The sequence below is a fragment of the Dipodomys ordii genome, unplaced genomic scaffold (assembly GCF_000151885.1).
Source record: "Dipodomys ordii isolate 6190 unplaced genomic scaffold, Dord_2.0 Scaffold57, whole genome shotgun sequence".
NCBI classification, from domain to species: Eukaryota; Metazoa; Chordata; class Mammalia; order Rodentia; family Heteromyidae; genus Dipodomys; species Dipodomys ordii.
The window spans coordinates 11,914,534-11,930,152 of record NW_012267273.1 but is presented as its reverse complement, the minus strand read 5'-3'; the positions used below and the strand labels follow the sequence as shown (position 1 = coordinate 11,930,152).

At 42.7% G+C, this 15,619-nt stretch overlaps 1 protein-coding gene across 1 annotated transcript in view; it reads left to right on the top strand.

Annotated features, from left to right (window-relative positions):
• The window catches only part of Fam78b (family with sequence similarity 78, member B), a 77,936-nt gene extending 62,739 nt beyond the window's left edge, over window positions 1-15,197 (top strand). Inside the window, exon 2 of the mRNA XM_013021779.1 lies at window positions 13,997-15,197. Coding sequence (XP_012877233.1) covers window positions 13,997-14,519 — 523 coding nt within the window. The 3' untranslated portion in view covers window positions 14,520-15,197. The remainder of the gene's footprint in view (window positions 1-13,996) is intronic.
• The last annotated feature ends 422 nt before the right edge of the window (window positions 15,198-15,619 follow it).

Sequence of the window (15,619 nt, the reverse complement as noted above, 5' to 3'; positions counted from 1 at the left end):
TTGGAAGGCTGAGGCAGAAGGATGGTTGAGAGTTCCAGGCCATCCTGGAGTTTGAGTTTGAGACCAAACTAGGCATCACAGTGAGACCCTGTTTCCTGTCTCAGAAAGAGAATGAGGGAGAAAGGAAGAGAGGAAAGGAGAAGGAAGGCAGGAAGGCAGGAAAGAAGGAAGGGAGGGAGGGAGGAAGGAAGGAAGGAAGGAAGGAAGGAAGGAAGGAAGGAAGGAAGGAAATAACTGCTCTCAGCAGGTGGCAGCAGCTGTCTGCCACCCTACCTCCCCTGAGAGCAGGCCTCAACTCTAGTGCCATCAGTGCTCTAGAGATTCTGGGGACAGGAGAAGACTGAAGTCAGTGCTGGCTGGGATATCCTTTGGTTCTGAGGAGTAGCCACAGGGGCTGCTGAGTCAATATAAGGTCTCTCCTAGATCTACTGTGAATTTTTTTCCCTTATGCAAAAAAAGTAGGAGCAACAACATGCTGCCTTTTGAGGTTGCTTTAGGAAATATTTAGTAGAATGCATGGCACATTGTAGCCTCCAGTAAATAAATATGGGTAGTGCCATTATTAATAATACCTTACTTTGGAGTTTCCCACCTTTGCCTTGATGAACCCAACCTGTTGCCACAAATATTTTGCTCTGTGGCTCCCTTGGCCTTGGTCTGGCTCCATTAAACAGAGGTCTGACTTTGACTTCATTTTCTGGTTTCCAGACTTCAGCCCTTTCTAGATTACTGAAGTTAAGGATCTGGTTCCTCTACCCCTCACCCCTGCCCCGCTCCATACACACATACCAGCCTGTCCTAATCCCCAGGATTTCAGACCCCTTTCACTTCTGAATCTTACCCTTGGCCTAGATCCAGGGTCTATTATCCTTTACCCTAGTCTCTCAGTCTTTCTACTTGTCCCCTCCTCAACTCTAGTCTCCTCCACCACCTTCCCACCACCAAGAACATAGTACCCCTTAGTACTGTACCCTTTGGTACAGCCTGAGTCCTGTGTACCTTTCGATGTGGCTAGTTAAGGATGGAGTCAAGAGTGGAAAGGTCACATCCACTCTAACCCATGCTATATGTCACCGAGGGATCAGTGAGCCCCACACAGCTGTGGTCACAGGAGATGGATTTAAACATGATGTCAGTAGACACGTACTGGTCTTGGTCCCTTACCACTAGGTCACTGATGCTTTAATAACCAGTGAGGCAGATAAAGGGTGAAAATGATGTCTTATACCAACAGACAGGTGGAGCCTTGCCCATATGTGGGCCCCTGACACATTCCCTCATTCATTCCCCCTGATTAATACTTGATGGCACCCAGCTCTTCTTGAAGAGGACTTGGAAATCATGCCCAGGCTTTATCTCGTTGGCCTTGAAGACTCATTCCTATTAGTGATTCCAAAATCAGATGGGAAGAAATCACAGTAATTGTCATCTGGGCCAACAGATCTAAAGAGAGCTTGAGTTCTGATCACAGCTCCCAAAGCCAACATAATGACTTTAGGTCCAGACACCACGGGATAGCAGAGTGGCCCTCCTTAATTACTTCTAGGATGCCTAGGGTCTCCAGCCCAGCCATTCTCACTATTCTTTGTCTCCATTAGATACATATGGTCCCATTCAGTTCAGCCACGTGGAACTCATCATGGTTTTATAAATAGTTACAACTGCAGTGCTTTGCACTAAAGCCACCCATGAGACTGCAGAGCCAGACTGTGTCAGCAAACCACCATAGGGCATATAAGGAAACCCAAGATGCCCATTTCTTTCTTTTTTAAATGTGTGCTAGTACTGAGACTTGAACTCTGTGAGTTGAACTCTTGCTTGGCTTTTTTGTTCAAGACTGGAGCTCTACCACTTGAGCTACACCTTCTGCCTTTTGCTGATTAATTAGAGATAAGAATCTCATAGACTTTTCTGCCTGGGCTGGCTTCAAACCACAATCCCCATCTTAGCCTCCTGAGTAGCAAGCTTTACAGACATGAACCACCAGTGTCCACCCAAGATGCCCTTTTCTCAATGAACCACTAGGTCTTGTGCTCCATACTTGGATGACACAAAAGCTTATTTGCTTTTAGCCATATCACCTACCTATTTGAGACAAGACACAAATGGGAAACAATGGAAAGAAAGGAGTAAATCTCCATGGTGTCAGAGTCTTTCACAGTCACAGGAGCTGTGGGAGTCTAGACTCTGGTAAGGATTCTAGGAAATCCTGGCTTTGGGGTTCACATAAGGTAGTATACAGACAGAAGTGTTGCCTCCTTTTACCCCCTGGTACATAACATGAAAACCTGACAGCTAGCAAATCTGAGATGCTGGTCAGAGCTCAGAACAGTGCAGGAGATTCAATCAGAAAGAGCTGAGAGCCTGGAGAGAAGAGTAGATGAGGAGCCAGGACCAGGGGTCCTTCCCTGAGTCCCCTGTGACCTTAGAACCTAGGTGTGCACCATCTGTGTGGGGTTCTGTGTTCTGGGAGCAACTCATCCATGGGAAGTAGCCACTGCCTTTCTTCTTTCTGCAACTATAATTTCTTCTTCCCTTTGTAAAAGAAAACCCCACTCGCTATCAGCAAAAGGACAAAAGGTCTTGGGTCAAAGGAACTGACCTCACCTTATCCATGAAGTTGTTTATTGTGCCATCTTGGTTGTATAGATGAGAAAACTGAAGATATAATATTTTGGGTTTGGAAAAAGTAGCTAGCCCAAAAGACTCTGAGAAGAGCTTGAACAGCAGCCTCTGAACAGGCTGGTAGCTTCCAAAGCAGGTGCTTTGTAGGTTTTTTCTTATAGAACTTTATGAAATGTGTGTTTGTATGTCTTTTGGGTCTTTTGTGTTATCCACAGAGTCTAAGTTTTCTCAATGTAGAGCTCAGAAAAACCTTTCTAGCACCTACATACCATGACTGGATCATTTCTCTCCCTATTTCAGTGTCCCTACTAAGGAAATGATTGTGACCATCTGCCCTTCTGTTACTTCGTCAGAATAAAAAAGAAATAGCTCTTGTGTGCATACAGGGAGGAAAGTCCCCTTTGAAGAAACTCAGGTATCAGCTATTTGGCATTAGTTTCAAAAGTACAACACTAATAGTTTCCGTCCCACCCCACACGTGGACGTGAACAGTGCTTTGCTCCTGTGGGAGGGCTTGATACCCTCAGAGGAGCTAGAAGCTGCTAGAGATGCGGAGGGGAACTCTGCTTGGCACTAGGCCCTGTGCATGCTAAGGGTCAAAAGGCCTTGCTACTAGACCAGTGGTCACGACCCTTGTAAGGGTCAGAGCCTAGGTCTGCACAATGCCCTGGAGATGAGAGTAAGCACACTTGGATGAGTAAGGCTGGCCAACGTTGGCAATCTCTCTAGGAGAGGAAGGACACTTTGCTCCAAAAAATTCAGAATTTGATTCAGAAGCAAACCATCCTCAGGCACAATCCAGAAAACTGGCCACCAAGCAGAGCCCTCAAATAGAAACAAGTTAGCAGAGACCCTCAAGATAGCAGCCAGGCCCTCTGTCTTCCATAGTGATGGGTACATACATTGTAAGAAAGCATCTTCAGTGCTAGAGAAACAGTCCAAACAACATGAGGGTGGAGAATGAGAGAAGCCTCCCCTTAAATACGCAGCCCCTCCCAGTGCTGATGACTCTTAGAAAACACTAGAAATTGTCTTTTCCTGCGAGAGGAAAAGATGCTTTCCTGTGTGCCAGAGAGAAAAGGATGTGGTCAGAAAGGAAGGCAGCGGAAGGGGAGGTGGGAGGAGAGTATTTACAGGCTTCTTGGAGTCTGACATAAACAGTGCAGAATGAGAAGAATCCTAATTTTAAAACTCTGTAATCATGGTACAAACCATCTTGAGAATTGGGATATACGCCAGGGCCAGAGCTGGGAATTGGTGTCTGAGGGGCTGAGCAGCTGCCCAGAGGCAGTGGGGTTCAGGCCTCCTCAGATGACACATAATTTTGGCTTAGGTCCCCTCTAACTTCCTCCACCTGCCATCAAGCCCTCTCCCCAGCCCCCCACCTGCTCAGTGCCACTTCTTCCCTTTGCCTTCCTTCAAAGATTGTTGCCAGTTCCTTGCAGGAAGGAATTTGGAGGGAGAAGATGTCACAGAATTGGAAATGACAGCATGAGGTTACCCTCAGCACTAAATGGAGAAAAGCCTGAATTCTCACAGAAAGTAGTGTTCCCTTTAACTAAACTTCCCTCATCCCTGAATGGTAATTCCTTAGGTTCCAGCCATGAAGGTTAAGAGGGAAGACAGCAGTGTCCTTCCCTCCCTCTGAGCACAGCACAGTTAACTCAGCAGCTGGCGTGCCTTTAAAGAGCAGGCTCGATACAGTGGTTAGACCACAAACTCTCTGAACAGTACTGGCACTCAGGAAGTTACAAATCAGCTCTGATGCTGGGGTGATGAGACCAGAACTGATTGATTCTCAACCTCAGAACTAGAGCAGGGTCTTGGAGTCCTCTGCTGTACCTGCATTAACTCTGTAATTGGTGGATTTTGAAATGGTGGAGATGGGGTAGAACCTGGATAGTTAGGGAAAAGGGAAAAACTAGTCAGTAATTCCAAAACATTTCAGTATTTTAATAACTGGATGAGTCACAGTAGAGCATATTCAGCTAATATCATCCACAACTATTATCACTGTTTCTTAGAGCTTTGGGACCATTTGGTACCATGCAGGCATCATGAGCCAGAATGTGATTTAGAATCAGGTCTTGGGTTTGCCACAGAGATCTGCCTCTTACTTTCTGTGTAACCTTTTGTTGTTGTTGGTGGTGGTGGTGGTGGTTGTCATGGAGCTTGAACTCTGGGCCTAGGCACTGTCCCTCAGCTCTTCAGCTCAAGGCTAGCGCTCTACCACTTGAGCCACATCACTTCCAGTTTTCTGATGGTTTATTGGAGATAAGAGTCTCATGGGCTGGCTTTGAACAACAATCCTCAGATCTCAGCCTCCTGAGTAGTTAAGATTACAGGTGTGAGCCACCAGTGCCCAGCTCCTTTTCTAAAGAAAAGCAGAATGATACTAGCCTTATGTAATTGATGTACAAAGTGAAGCTGATGCTGTTTGTGAGAATATTTTGTAAATGTGAATACAAAGCAGGTAGGAATAAAAAAAAAACATATAACAAAAGAAAACATTCTGGATAGGAACGAACTGGGGTTCCAGAGCTGGGCATCAGCTGTCCTATCATTGTTCCTAACATTTGTAGGCTTCAGGCTAAGAATTCAGTGGCCATATTTCTAAATAGCTGTTTTAAGTCAAACTAATAGAAGGCTAAGTCAAACAAGTCTTACCAAGACAACATACCTTTACCACAACTATAAGATAAGATTGGACCTTAAAATCTTAGACTCAAACTTATGTGTCACAATGTGGTAGCAGAATGTAGGGGTTCCTCAGCCCTACCCTGTGTCCTATTAAAAAATAAGCACCATCAAGCATGTGAGCAAACTCTTCTCAGAATCCTGGCCAACAGCCACCTTCTGACTATCCCGTAGGCTCAAATCTAAGCACACACAATAGACCGACACTGGGGAGCTAGACTGGAAATGGTCTGCGTGGCCCCTAAAGGCATGTTTAGAGTTATTTGGCCTAGGAATAGTGAAATCCCAGGTGCCCAAAAAATACTCTAGGAATTGCCTTCAGCTCTCCAAACTCCTTGTCCAATGAGGAAGAAGATACCCAAATGATTCCTTGAAAGTGTAAGGCCAGGTCAGGGCTCCTCTTCCCTGGGTCAGCACCCACCTGGGTTCCAAGCCCACATAAAATCATCCATATTCCTTGTGTGGTTTCCTGCCTCCCATCCCACACTGTGTGAGGGGACATTAGTATCGGTAAAGCCCCTGTGCACCTGTCCATGCCCTGACTCCAAGCATACTGAAGCCAGCCCCTGTCCTCTCCAGGTATCTCAATGACTGCAAGGACTGCAGAGCTTCTCAGAGAGGTTGCTCTGGCCAGCATGTGCACTTGGATGGGTCTAGGTGAATTCTGTACCTTAACTTTGGCACCATTTATTTGAATGAAATGTTTAACCTGAACTTCTATGACTGAAATTTGCCTCTTTCTTCTAAAACCGAGATGCAGAAAGCACAAAGGTTACAATAATCAATGTTTTCATTACTAGGCCCATTGGTGTATCCATTAGCTGTGAGCTTTGGGTCAATGGCTAATTGTCTAAACTGAAAACACTGTTTATCACAGCAAGGAGAAGGGTTGTGAGATAAGGCAGGGAATAAGATAATAACTAATATCCCAGTGTGTTATGGTTTACAAAATGTTGGCTCACACACCATCACTTGCTCCTTGTATTCATTGTGAGAGGTAAGGAAGCCTGGCATTGTTTTTCTTTCCATTTTATACGTGAGGAGCCTGAGGCTTAGAGGAAGAACTTGCCTGAAGTCAGCCAGCTCTTAACTTGAGAAAACACCCACATCTTCTGAGAGAAACTTTGGTACGTTCTCTGATCCTGCACTAGAGACTTCAAGGAAGAGTTATGATGAAGAGCTCAAAGAAGCTCTTCCACAAGGGTGGTGCTGTAATAAAAGGAAGGAGTTGACATCAGAGAGACTTGGGTTAAACCCTACCTCAGTCCTATTCATCTCTATGACTTAGGATGATAAATCTGAGCTTCTTTTTCCTTTGTGTATGAAGTGTAATTCCAGCCTCTTGTAGTTAGCATCAAATGTTTGACGCTAGGGGTTCCAGGTTAGTTTCCTTCTTCTCCTAGCCATATCGCCATCTCTTGCTTATTACTATCTATGTCATTTGCTTTGTGCTACACATTGCTAAGTCCTTCCCTTTCATTATGTTAATTTTCACGCCAAGTACATCAAGTAAGATCTATTAGCATCCTTGTGCTATGGATGAGAAACTGGTACTGAAAGGGCAAAGGTATTGTCCAGATATGCACAGCCAGAAAGTAGCCACACGAAGTTTACAAGCCAAGGGAATCCAGCTCCAGAACTCATTTTGAGGCCATTACTGACAATCAGCTCTCCACCTCATATCCTCTTTCCTTTAATCACCTAAGCTCTTAAAGCATTGATTCTTTCTTGTGCTTGCTCATTTCTTCCATAAGCCCTTACTGAATGGCCCACACTAGTCCACCTTTACTGTTGTCTTGATCATTAACAAGTCCAGTGGCCTTTACTGAATCCCACTCTGATTTCTGTAGCTTCTGAAAGTGCCAGCTCCCTGAAATTCTCTTGGCTTGGGATACTAGTTATTCCTGTCACTGGTTACTTCTCTGCTTTACACATTCCTTTTCCCCATTTAAACAAGCCTCTGGATATTCCTCTCTTTCTCAAAGAGCTCACCCAGTATATTCCCACCAATAATCCTTTCCAGCAGATGATTGACAGATGTACATCTCTAGCTCTGATCAATGTTACCCCTTTCAACCCATCTCTTCTTACTCATTCCTTCCCTCCATCTTCTTAATTTTGTAGGATATACACTAGATTCTTGACTACCCCTTTTCTAACTCTGACTTTCTCTTGAATTTTAAGCCAAAGTTTCCAATGCCCTCACAGCCAGTATCCACCTGACCAGTCAACTCCACAAAAAGTAGCAGTGTCCATACTGAAACCACGATCTCCTCATATCTTTCACTTCAGATCAGTTCAGTCCTTACTTATTTGGTAATTTTTTTCCTCTCTTACTGTATTCTAGGTGCTAGAGATATAACAATGAATGAATTATATGAAATTTCTGCCTGTCTAGGAGTTGTAATTTGGAAGTGGGATGAGGGGAGACATACCATAATCATAATCATAAACATAATTTTAAATTGTATATTAATAATTTAAATAGTATATTAGTATAGCATAATAGTATATTGCTACATTAATAGTATATTGCTATATTAGTATACTAAATGATATATTAATAATTAAAATACTATAGTAAAAGGAGAGAGATAACAAAGGTAGATGAGAAGAAAAATGAAGCACCATTAGGAAATGGGGAGGACTGGGCAGAGGTTTTAATTTTAAACATGAACATCAGCAAAAGTTGTACTGATTGTAGGATATTTGAACCAAGGGTGATATAAACAAGGGAGCAAGTTTTTCAGGTAAAATGAAAAGTAAATGTAAATGCCCTGATATAGGAGCTTGTTTGGCATGTACAGTAAACAGCACAAAGGCCAGAATCTGCAAGAAACAAAGAGAAAGGACATGAGGTCTGAGAGGAAACAGAGAACCAGCTCGTACAAGGGCCACAAGGGTCATTCCAAGGACTTGAGCTTTTCCTGAGCAGTATAGAAGATTTGAGAACATTTTGAGCTGAAGAGTGATGTGATTTTACATGTGTTAAACTAGATGCCTACAGCTAGCAGATTTAAAAAAAAATAGAGGCATCAGAATTAGAAGTATTAGCAAAGAAATGTGTTAGAAGGCTGCTGTAGTAAATCCAGGAGAGACGGCTAGCATGGTGCAGTCCAGGAGCTGTGATCAATTGTTAGTGAAAAGAGTTGAATTCTACATATATTTGAGAGCATCAACAGGGTTGTCTAGTGGATTCTTTGAGAGGTATTAAGAGTAAATTTAACTAGGATAATTGAGGGGATTGGTGAGTTGGGAGGGAAATATGAAAGGAGTAACACTGATCAGGGTACATTGTACTCATAAGCTGATATGTTGCTTTGAAACCCTCCATACAAGTACTTAAAGTTTATTTAAGAGTGATTTCAACATTTTTGGCAAGTGGACAGCTGAGAGTATGGATTTGGAGGAAGTGTTCCAGCCGGGATATATAAAATTAAGTACAAATTAAAATCATGAGACCAGACAAGATCACCACTAAAGTATGAGTCAGTGGAAGATAAGAGGGCCAAAGGCTAATGCCTCCTATGTCAAAACATTGGAAGTTGAGGCAGAACCAGGAAAGGTCGCTGGGAAAGAGCTGATAGGATACAGGTAAAAGGAGCATGCTAGTATGTACTACATGTCTGGCACCATGTTTGAGGCTCCATCCCTGCTGTCCCACAGAGAAGCCAAGGAGGTTTGCAAGCTGAAACACTGCTGTGCGTCAAAGGATGCATACAGAATGTCAGAGACATGAGATCACACACTTGCTACTTCTGTGAATGATCTTATAAACACATACATACTCCAGGGATTCAATGGGATACCATTGAATCAGAGAGTCTAGCTTTATAGTATCTCTCTCTTTTTTAACGAAGAAAACAACCTCTTGTTTCCATTTCCTAGAGTTCATTTCCATAAATAGTATTTTGTATCATCAGACACACATAGGCATTGTGCCTTTGTGTTCCTCTCCTAAGAGTATCCTCCTTTGATATCACTGTGTGTGAATGCCTAGAGGTCAGTATGATTTAACATGTCCCCATGTATTTTAGGTCTAGCTTCCTCATATGAGAGAAAACATACACTGTTTGTCTCTCTGAGCTTGGCTTACCTCATTTAACATTGTCGTATCTCTTATACATGGTGCCTAAATCCCCTTCACCACTAACCTAAATGAAAGCCTTATTTAAGATTATTGTAAGAGCTCCTGAATATCCTCACTCCCTCTAGCTCTGGAATTCTCTTTTGTACATCTCTTTTCTTCCTAAGATATCATCTCCTGAGCACAGTCCACTACCTCCAAGATGAAGCCCAAGTGCTAAAGCCCATAATTCAAGGTGCTCCACAAGTGAATGTTTAGTCTCACTAGTTTACTGTCACTCTTCCCAGTACTTGCCACCCAACCCTTCTCTGTTTTCTACCTCTTCTCTGCTTCCCAGACATCACATCTTCATGTGTATTGTTATGCTTTGACCTATGATAGAAGCACCCATTTCCTCCCTGAAACTTTCCCACTGTTCTAGCCAGTGTGGATGTGTAAGTTACTGGGATTCCTATATCACTTGCAGTCTCTGCCACTTGTTGTTTGTTGGTATGTAATAATTATGAATCAACACTGAAGTACATTAATACTCTTTCATTTAGTTTTATTTAAGCATGTCTTGCCTCTCCTTTAAGGAAAAATAACTTTCATTGCAAGTCTTAGAGCTATCCTAATAATAGATTTTAAATGATAATAGAGGTTAGAGTTGTTTAAAGGTGAGAAAATACATAAAGTGTGAAGTTGTGATTTTTTTTAAAAAAAAGCCTTTGTTGTATGCAAGCTCTACCAAACTCCAGGAATATAGAATGAAATATTTAAATATTTATTAAGTTTGACTGTGTACCAGCAATGTGCTAGACAATAAAGATTCAAAAAATAAGTCACAGATTCAAGGAAATCTTAATTTAATGGGGAAAATAGACACATAAACAAAAAGTTATAAGCTGAACTCTGTAGATCTGAGCCTATTCATGGAGAAGTGGAAAGGAGGCTTCCTGGAGGAGCTGACTGGTGAGATGATTTTCAGAGGACAGTGAAATTTTATTAGGAAAAGACCTATGTAGGCACAGGACACGATATAAGAAGCAAATGGTGCCAAAGCGAGAAACAACATGATGCCTAGAAGAGAAAGACAGATCCTGGAAAGCCATGTCTGTCCTGTTAAAGAACTTGAATTTAGTCTATGGGGGATATCAGTGATTTCCATGTAGAGGAACCCTAGAAAGATTTTGTGTATGGAAAGCGCATGAGCAAAATTGCATTTCTCAGTACTTGTGCGGCCTAAGGGATGACCTGAAGAAGAATCAGAGTTAGATATAGAGAGATCTATTATTGATTATGTATTACAGTAGACTAGGTAAGAGAGACTTGAGGATAGATTAAATGAAAGTGGTAGTAAGGATTAGATAGAGGAAAGGAGATAAATGCAAGCATTACTTATGGGACAAAAATTCACAGGATGCAGTGATGTTGCCAGTAAAAGTCTAAGTAAGGGAATGAGAAGAGTTAAAGTTGGCCCTCATTTCTGGCCTGGAAGATTGAATGTAGCAGTAAGGGTCCTGGTTTATGTTAGGAATAAAAGTTCAGTGTGGGTGAAATGGAATCTGAAGTGCCTCTGGCACCCTATTCACAGCAGTTCTCTCATGTGGTCATTGGGGGACTCTCAGTTCTACCATTCTTGGAACTTTTCAGGACTTCTAAGAAACCACTATCAAAACCATTTTATCAACCACCTAAACCAGCCAGGCCTTTTCTTGAGCATAACTTCTTCTTTTTCTTTAGAAAATAAATCCACTGCCTTGGAATAAACACAACTATTTCCAGAAGAACTAAAAACATACTTCTCTGATAGGAAACCACTCCTGCCCAAGTCAAGTCATAATGAGTTTTGACTACTGTAGATCAAGCCTTAATGAGTTTTGACTACTGTAGATCAGGCCATCCCTTAACTGTATAGACTTTGAGTCCCACAGGCTGTGGAAGAGAATCTGCCTCAGGAGTGAAGTGATTCTAAAACAGCAGCCACAGAAGAGAGAGTAAATGTAGAAGAAAACAATGTGTCACCGCCCAAGGACTCTAGGCTTAAAATTTCCTTGACCAGAAGTCTTTGTTGCATTATGATAACTAAGAAGGTTACTAAAACACCAAGTACTGATGACTCATGCCTGTAATCCTAGCTACTCAAGAGGCTGAGCTCTAAAGATTGTGGTTCAAAGCCAGCCCAGCTGGAAAAATTTATGAGACTCTCATCTCCTGTAAATTACCAAAAAAGGCAGAAGTGGAGCCATGGCTCAAGTGGTAGAGTGCCTTGAGCAAAGAGAAGCTCAGGGACAGTACTTAGGCCCTAAGTTCAAGCCCCATGATTGGCCAAAAATAAAAGTTTAGATTGTCTATTCCTGAGACTCCACAAAGAAAAGGGTCTCTAACTTCTCTCCTGAGACAGAAATGATCATGTACCTTTGTTGTTGTTATCTCCATGTTTTTAAGAAAACATGAACCAAACCATTTTATTGACCTTCTAACCCAAGTCTCTGCTCATGGCTCTGGGTAGGAACAGTAAATTTTCTATAAAGTAATCGAATTGGCCAGAATAAATAGAATAAAAAGTACTTCCACTTAAAACCATATTCCCTAGGTTGGCACAGTCCTCACAGTTGGCACGGTGTGAAGGATGCCATGAATGCCTGCCCTCTAGTCACACAGAAGAACAAAGGCTGGGAGGGCTTGGTCCCTAACCAAAATTAAAAATGGCTTGGGAAACACAGAAAACAAATGTCTGATAACTGGTGAATGTCTTAGCCCTTTGGCTTGGGGCTCAATGACTCCAGTGTGGCCATTCTGTGAACCCTCTAAGCAAATTGGTTTCCACAATCTCTGATGTTTGTATGATAATTTCCATTCAAATAACATGGACTCCCCTTTGTTCAGTAAGAAGTGCTATAAAATGATCTGGAAGCTGCACGACCAACTAGCATATGCATCAAAATGAGCTCTCTGGCTCTGGAGCAGGCCAATTCCTGTTTCTTAGCTTTTTTTTTCAACCACCATCTACTATATTCCAGCAGTTATCAAGGGTATGAAGACAAGAGAAAAGGCTCTTGCAGCTGTGGACTCACTTCCTTCCCAGGCAGTCTAGCTCCCCATTCACTTATAATGAGATGGCTGGAATAGGAAGTGCCACAATAGGACAGCCACAAGCAAAGGCTGGTGCTTACCATGGGATGGTAAGCAAGGATGAAAGATGCTGATATGTTATCAACATCACCTTGACTATGTAACTCCCTTTTTGGCCATTTGGATAAAGCCTTGAAAGATCTTGTATCACTTCCTAGGAGAAAAAAAAATTCATACCAAATAGGCACTATCTCTCAGCTGATGAATGAAACAGTCACATTTCTTTCTTTAATTATTAAAATCGTAGACATTATTACCATGTATCAGTTCTGGTTCCAGAATTGGAAATATGGAGAATGTCCTTACTCGGTTCCAATCCAGCTCCCTGTGGCTACCCTAGTTGCTGTTAGCTAACTGAACAGCCTGAGTCTCCTACATGCTGGCTTCCTCCAATATCATCTAACGATTCATGGAAGCAGTGAGATATAGTAGTCAGAAGCATAGCATTTGTAGCCAACTCCCAGCTTTACCTCTTATAGTCTGTCAGATACTTGACTTATACTTTAAGATCTTTAAGTGGACATAGAAACCAATTATATTCTAAACTTGAATGGAGGCAATGAAGTACTTATCACAATGGTTTTGGATAGAGTAAGGACTCCACAAGTATCATCATCATCATTATACAACAGTCATGATGAGGGGAAAAGAAACACGGACTAAGAGTGGACTATATATCCTCCTCCTTCCTTCTTTTATATAAGGTTAGGGGAAATCCAAGAAGAGTGGGAAGGCTCCCAGAATACCAAGCGACTGTGCTTCCAGACTGGACTAAAAGCCACTGGGAGCTCAGTGTGTCAGCGGCCACATCTGCTGGTCTGTAGTGCAAAGTTCACAGGTTAGGAAGTAGCTTCTAGAAGTCTGCCCTTCTAGGCTCTTTCTCTATGTCTATGTTTTCTAGGTGCTGGATTGACTGATGAGTAGAATATAAAACACTTACTGAGCAGAAATTCTGCTACTGTGATTTTCTAAGAAATTAATATATATCCTTTGGTTTTTTCATCTCCTTTTGTGTTCATTTCCACCTGGTACCTCCTTCGAGTAGATTACATGTCAACCACCACTTCTTCCTAAAAAGCAGACCATACAAATACTCATACCACTGTTCCCCCCACCCCTACCAAACTGTGATTTCTGCAATGGATTGCCTCTCGTCTCTGGTTACCATCATCCCAACTGGCTGATGCCTCATTCTGATCTCACAACTGCCGCTCTGAGCATTCTGCTTTCAACTGGGTCAGCTATGGTTTTATTTAACTTGTTTTGGCATTGCTTTTTTATTTTTATTTCTGTTTGAATTGTTCTCATTTAATCCAGAAACATCACAGCATAGAACTTTTTGGCCTGAATTCCCCCTTCTGAACATCTCCTTTTGCCCAAGTTGTCTGTGTTAGTAAGTGGTGGGCACATCTCCAGCTTTTGAAAAATTCATTCAGCCTCTTCTTTTCTTGTGCATCTCTTCTGCTTTGCCAGGTCAAGCTGGGAACTGCCTGACTTGAGGGAAGGGAGAGTAAAAGCCATCAGTGACTCAGATGGGGTGAGCTACCCTTGGTATGGAAACACCACTGAAACTGTGACCCTGGTTGGCCCTACCAACAAGATCTCCAGGTTCTCCGTCAGCATGAATGACAACTTCTACCCCAGTGTGACATGGGCTGTACCAGTGAGTGACAGCAACGTACCACTGCTCACAAGAATCAAGAGGGACCAAAGTTTCACTACCTGGTTGGTAGCCATGAACACCACCACGAAGGAGAAGATTATTCTACAGACCATCAAGTGGAGGATGAGAGTAGACATTGAGGTGGACCCTCTTCAGTTATTGGGGCAACGGGCCCGGCTGGTGGGCAGGACTCAGCAGGAGCAGCCTCGGATTCTGAGCCGGATGGAGCCCATTCCCCCTAATGCACTAGTGAAACCCAATGCCAACGATGCCCAGGTCCTCATGTGGAGGCCCAAGCGAGGACCACCTCTGGTTGTGATACCTCCTAAGTAGAAGCAGACTGGCCAGCTGTGTGTGGAGCACATGCCACTGAGACATGCAGCGAGGGTGCCAGGGGTGGCAAGAGCCAAACTGAGTTTCTGAGCCAAAGCAGACCTCTTGGTTTGCCAGCCTTTGCAGCTACTTATGAAAAGTAGAGCTGCTCCTTGGGCGGTAGAACCATAATCCTTAGGAAAAGCCCCTTCCTTTTAGGAATAAAGAAATCACTGATTTGACAGACTTGCTGTGATGACCATGCAAGTAGCCATATTTTGGAGCTGACAAGGATAATTCTTTTATTTGAACTATTGACCATTTCTTTCCTGTGAGACCAGGGGATGGAAATGAAACTATACAGTGCCTGTGGCAAATGCTGCTTCCCAACCAATTGGAAGTGGGAGTGAAAACATCCATACCAGGTGTTCATAAGACAGTCCCTTGTCTAATTAGAGGGTGCTGGGAAAATGGGTAGAATGGAAGCCCAGAGATAAAAGATAATGGGTGATGGGGAGAGGAAAGATTCATCATCGGATTTTCAGCACACTTACAGGGATGAAAGGACCACTTAGAGAACAGGGGAGGGGGGCGGGGCGCAAGGGGAAGGAAACAAAAGCAAAACACACCTTTGGGGAGCTGTCCAAGGTTCTGATGTAACTGGTGGAGACTTCCTGGTTCCATTTACCCACTTCCCCCCCCCCAAAAAAAACAAACAAACAAAAAACCAATTGCTCATTCAGTGTACTCTTGGTCACAATATTTGGAGGTATAGTTCCTGTGTTCTATAGCTAGGATATTTGGATTTCTCAGAATGTTTTTTGTGACCAAATTGTGATTTTTTTTTATAGCTTCTTATCCTATTCCCATCACCAGTCCTAACTTTACAAATAAGATTTAAAAGCCATAAAATCATGTAAGGTTTCAGAATAACATTTCAACAGATAAAAACAATATTTTCATTATTTTTTGTCATTGAATAATTTGAAACAATAAATTTCACACTCCTGGGCATGCACATGCCTGCACGCACACGGCACACACACACACACCCATACACACACACACACCAGGATGGTATAATAACTAGCAGATTTGCCAACAGCGTAGCCTTTGTTCAT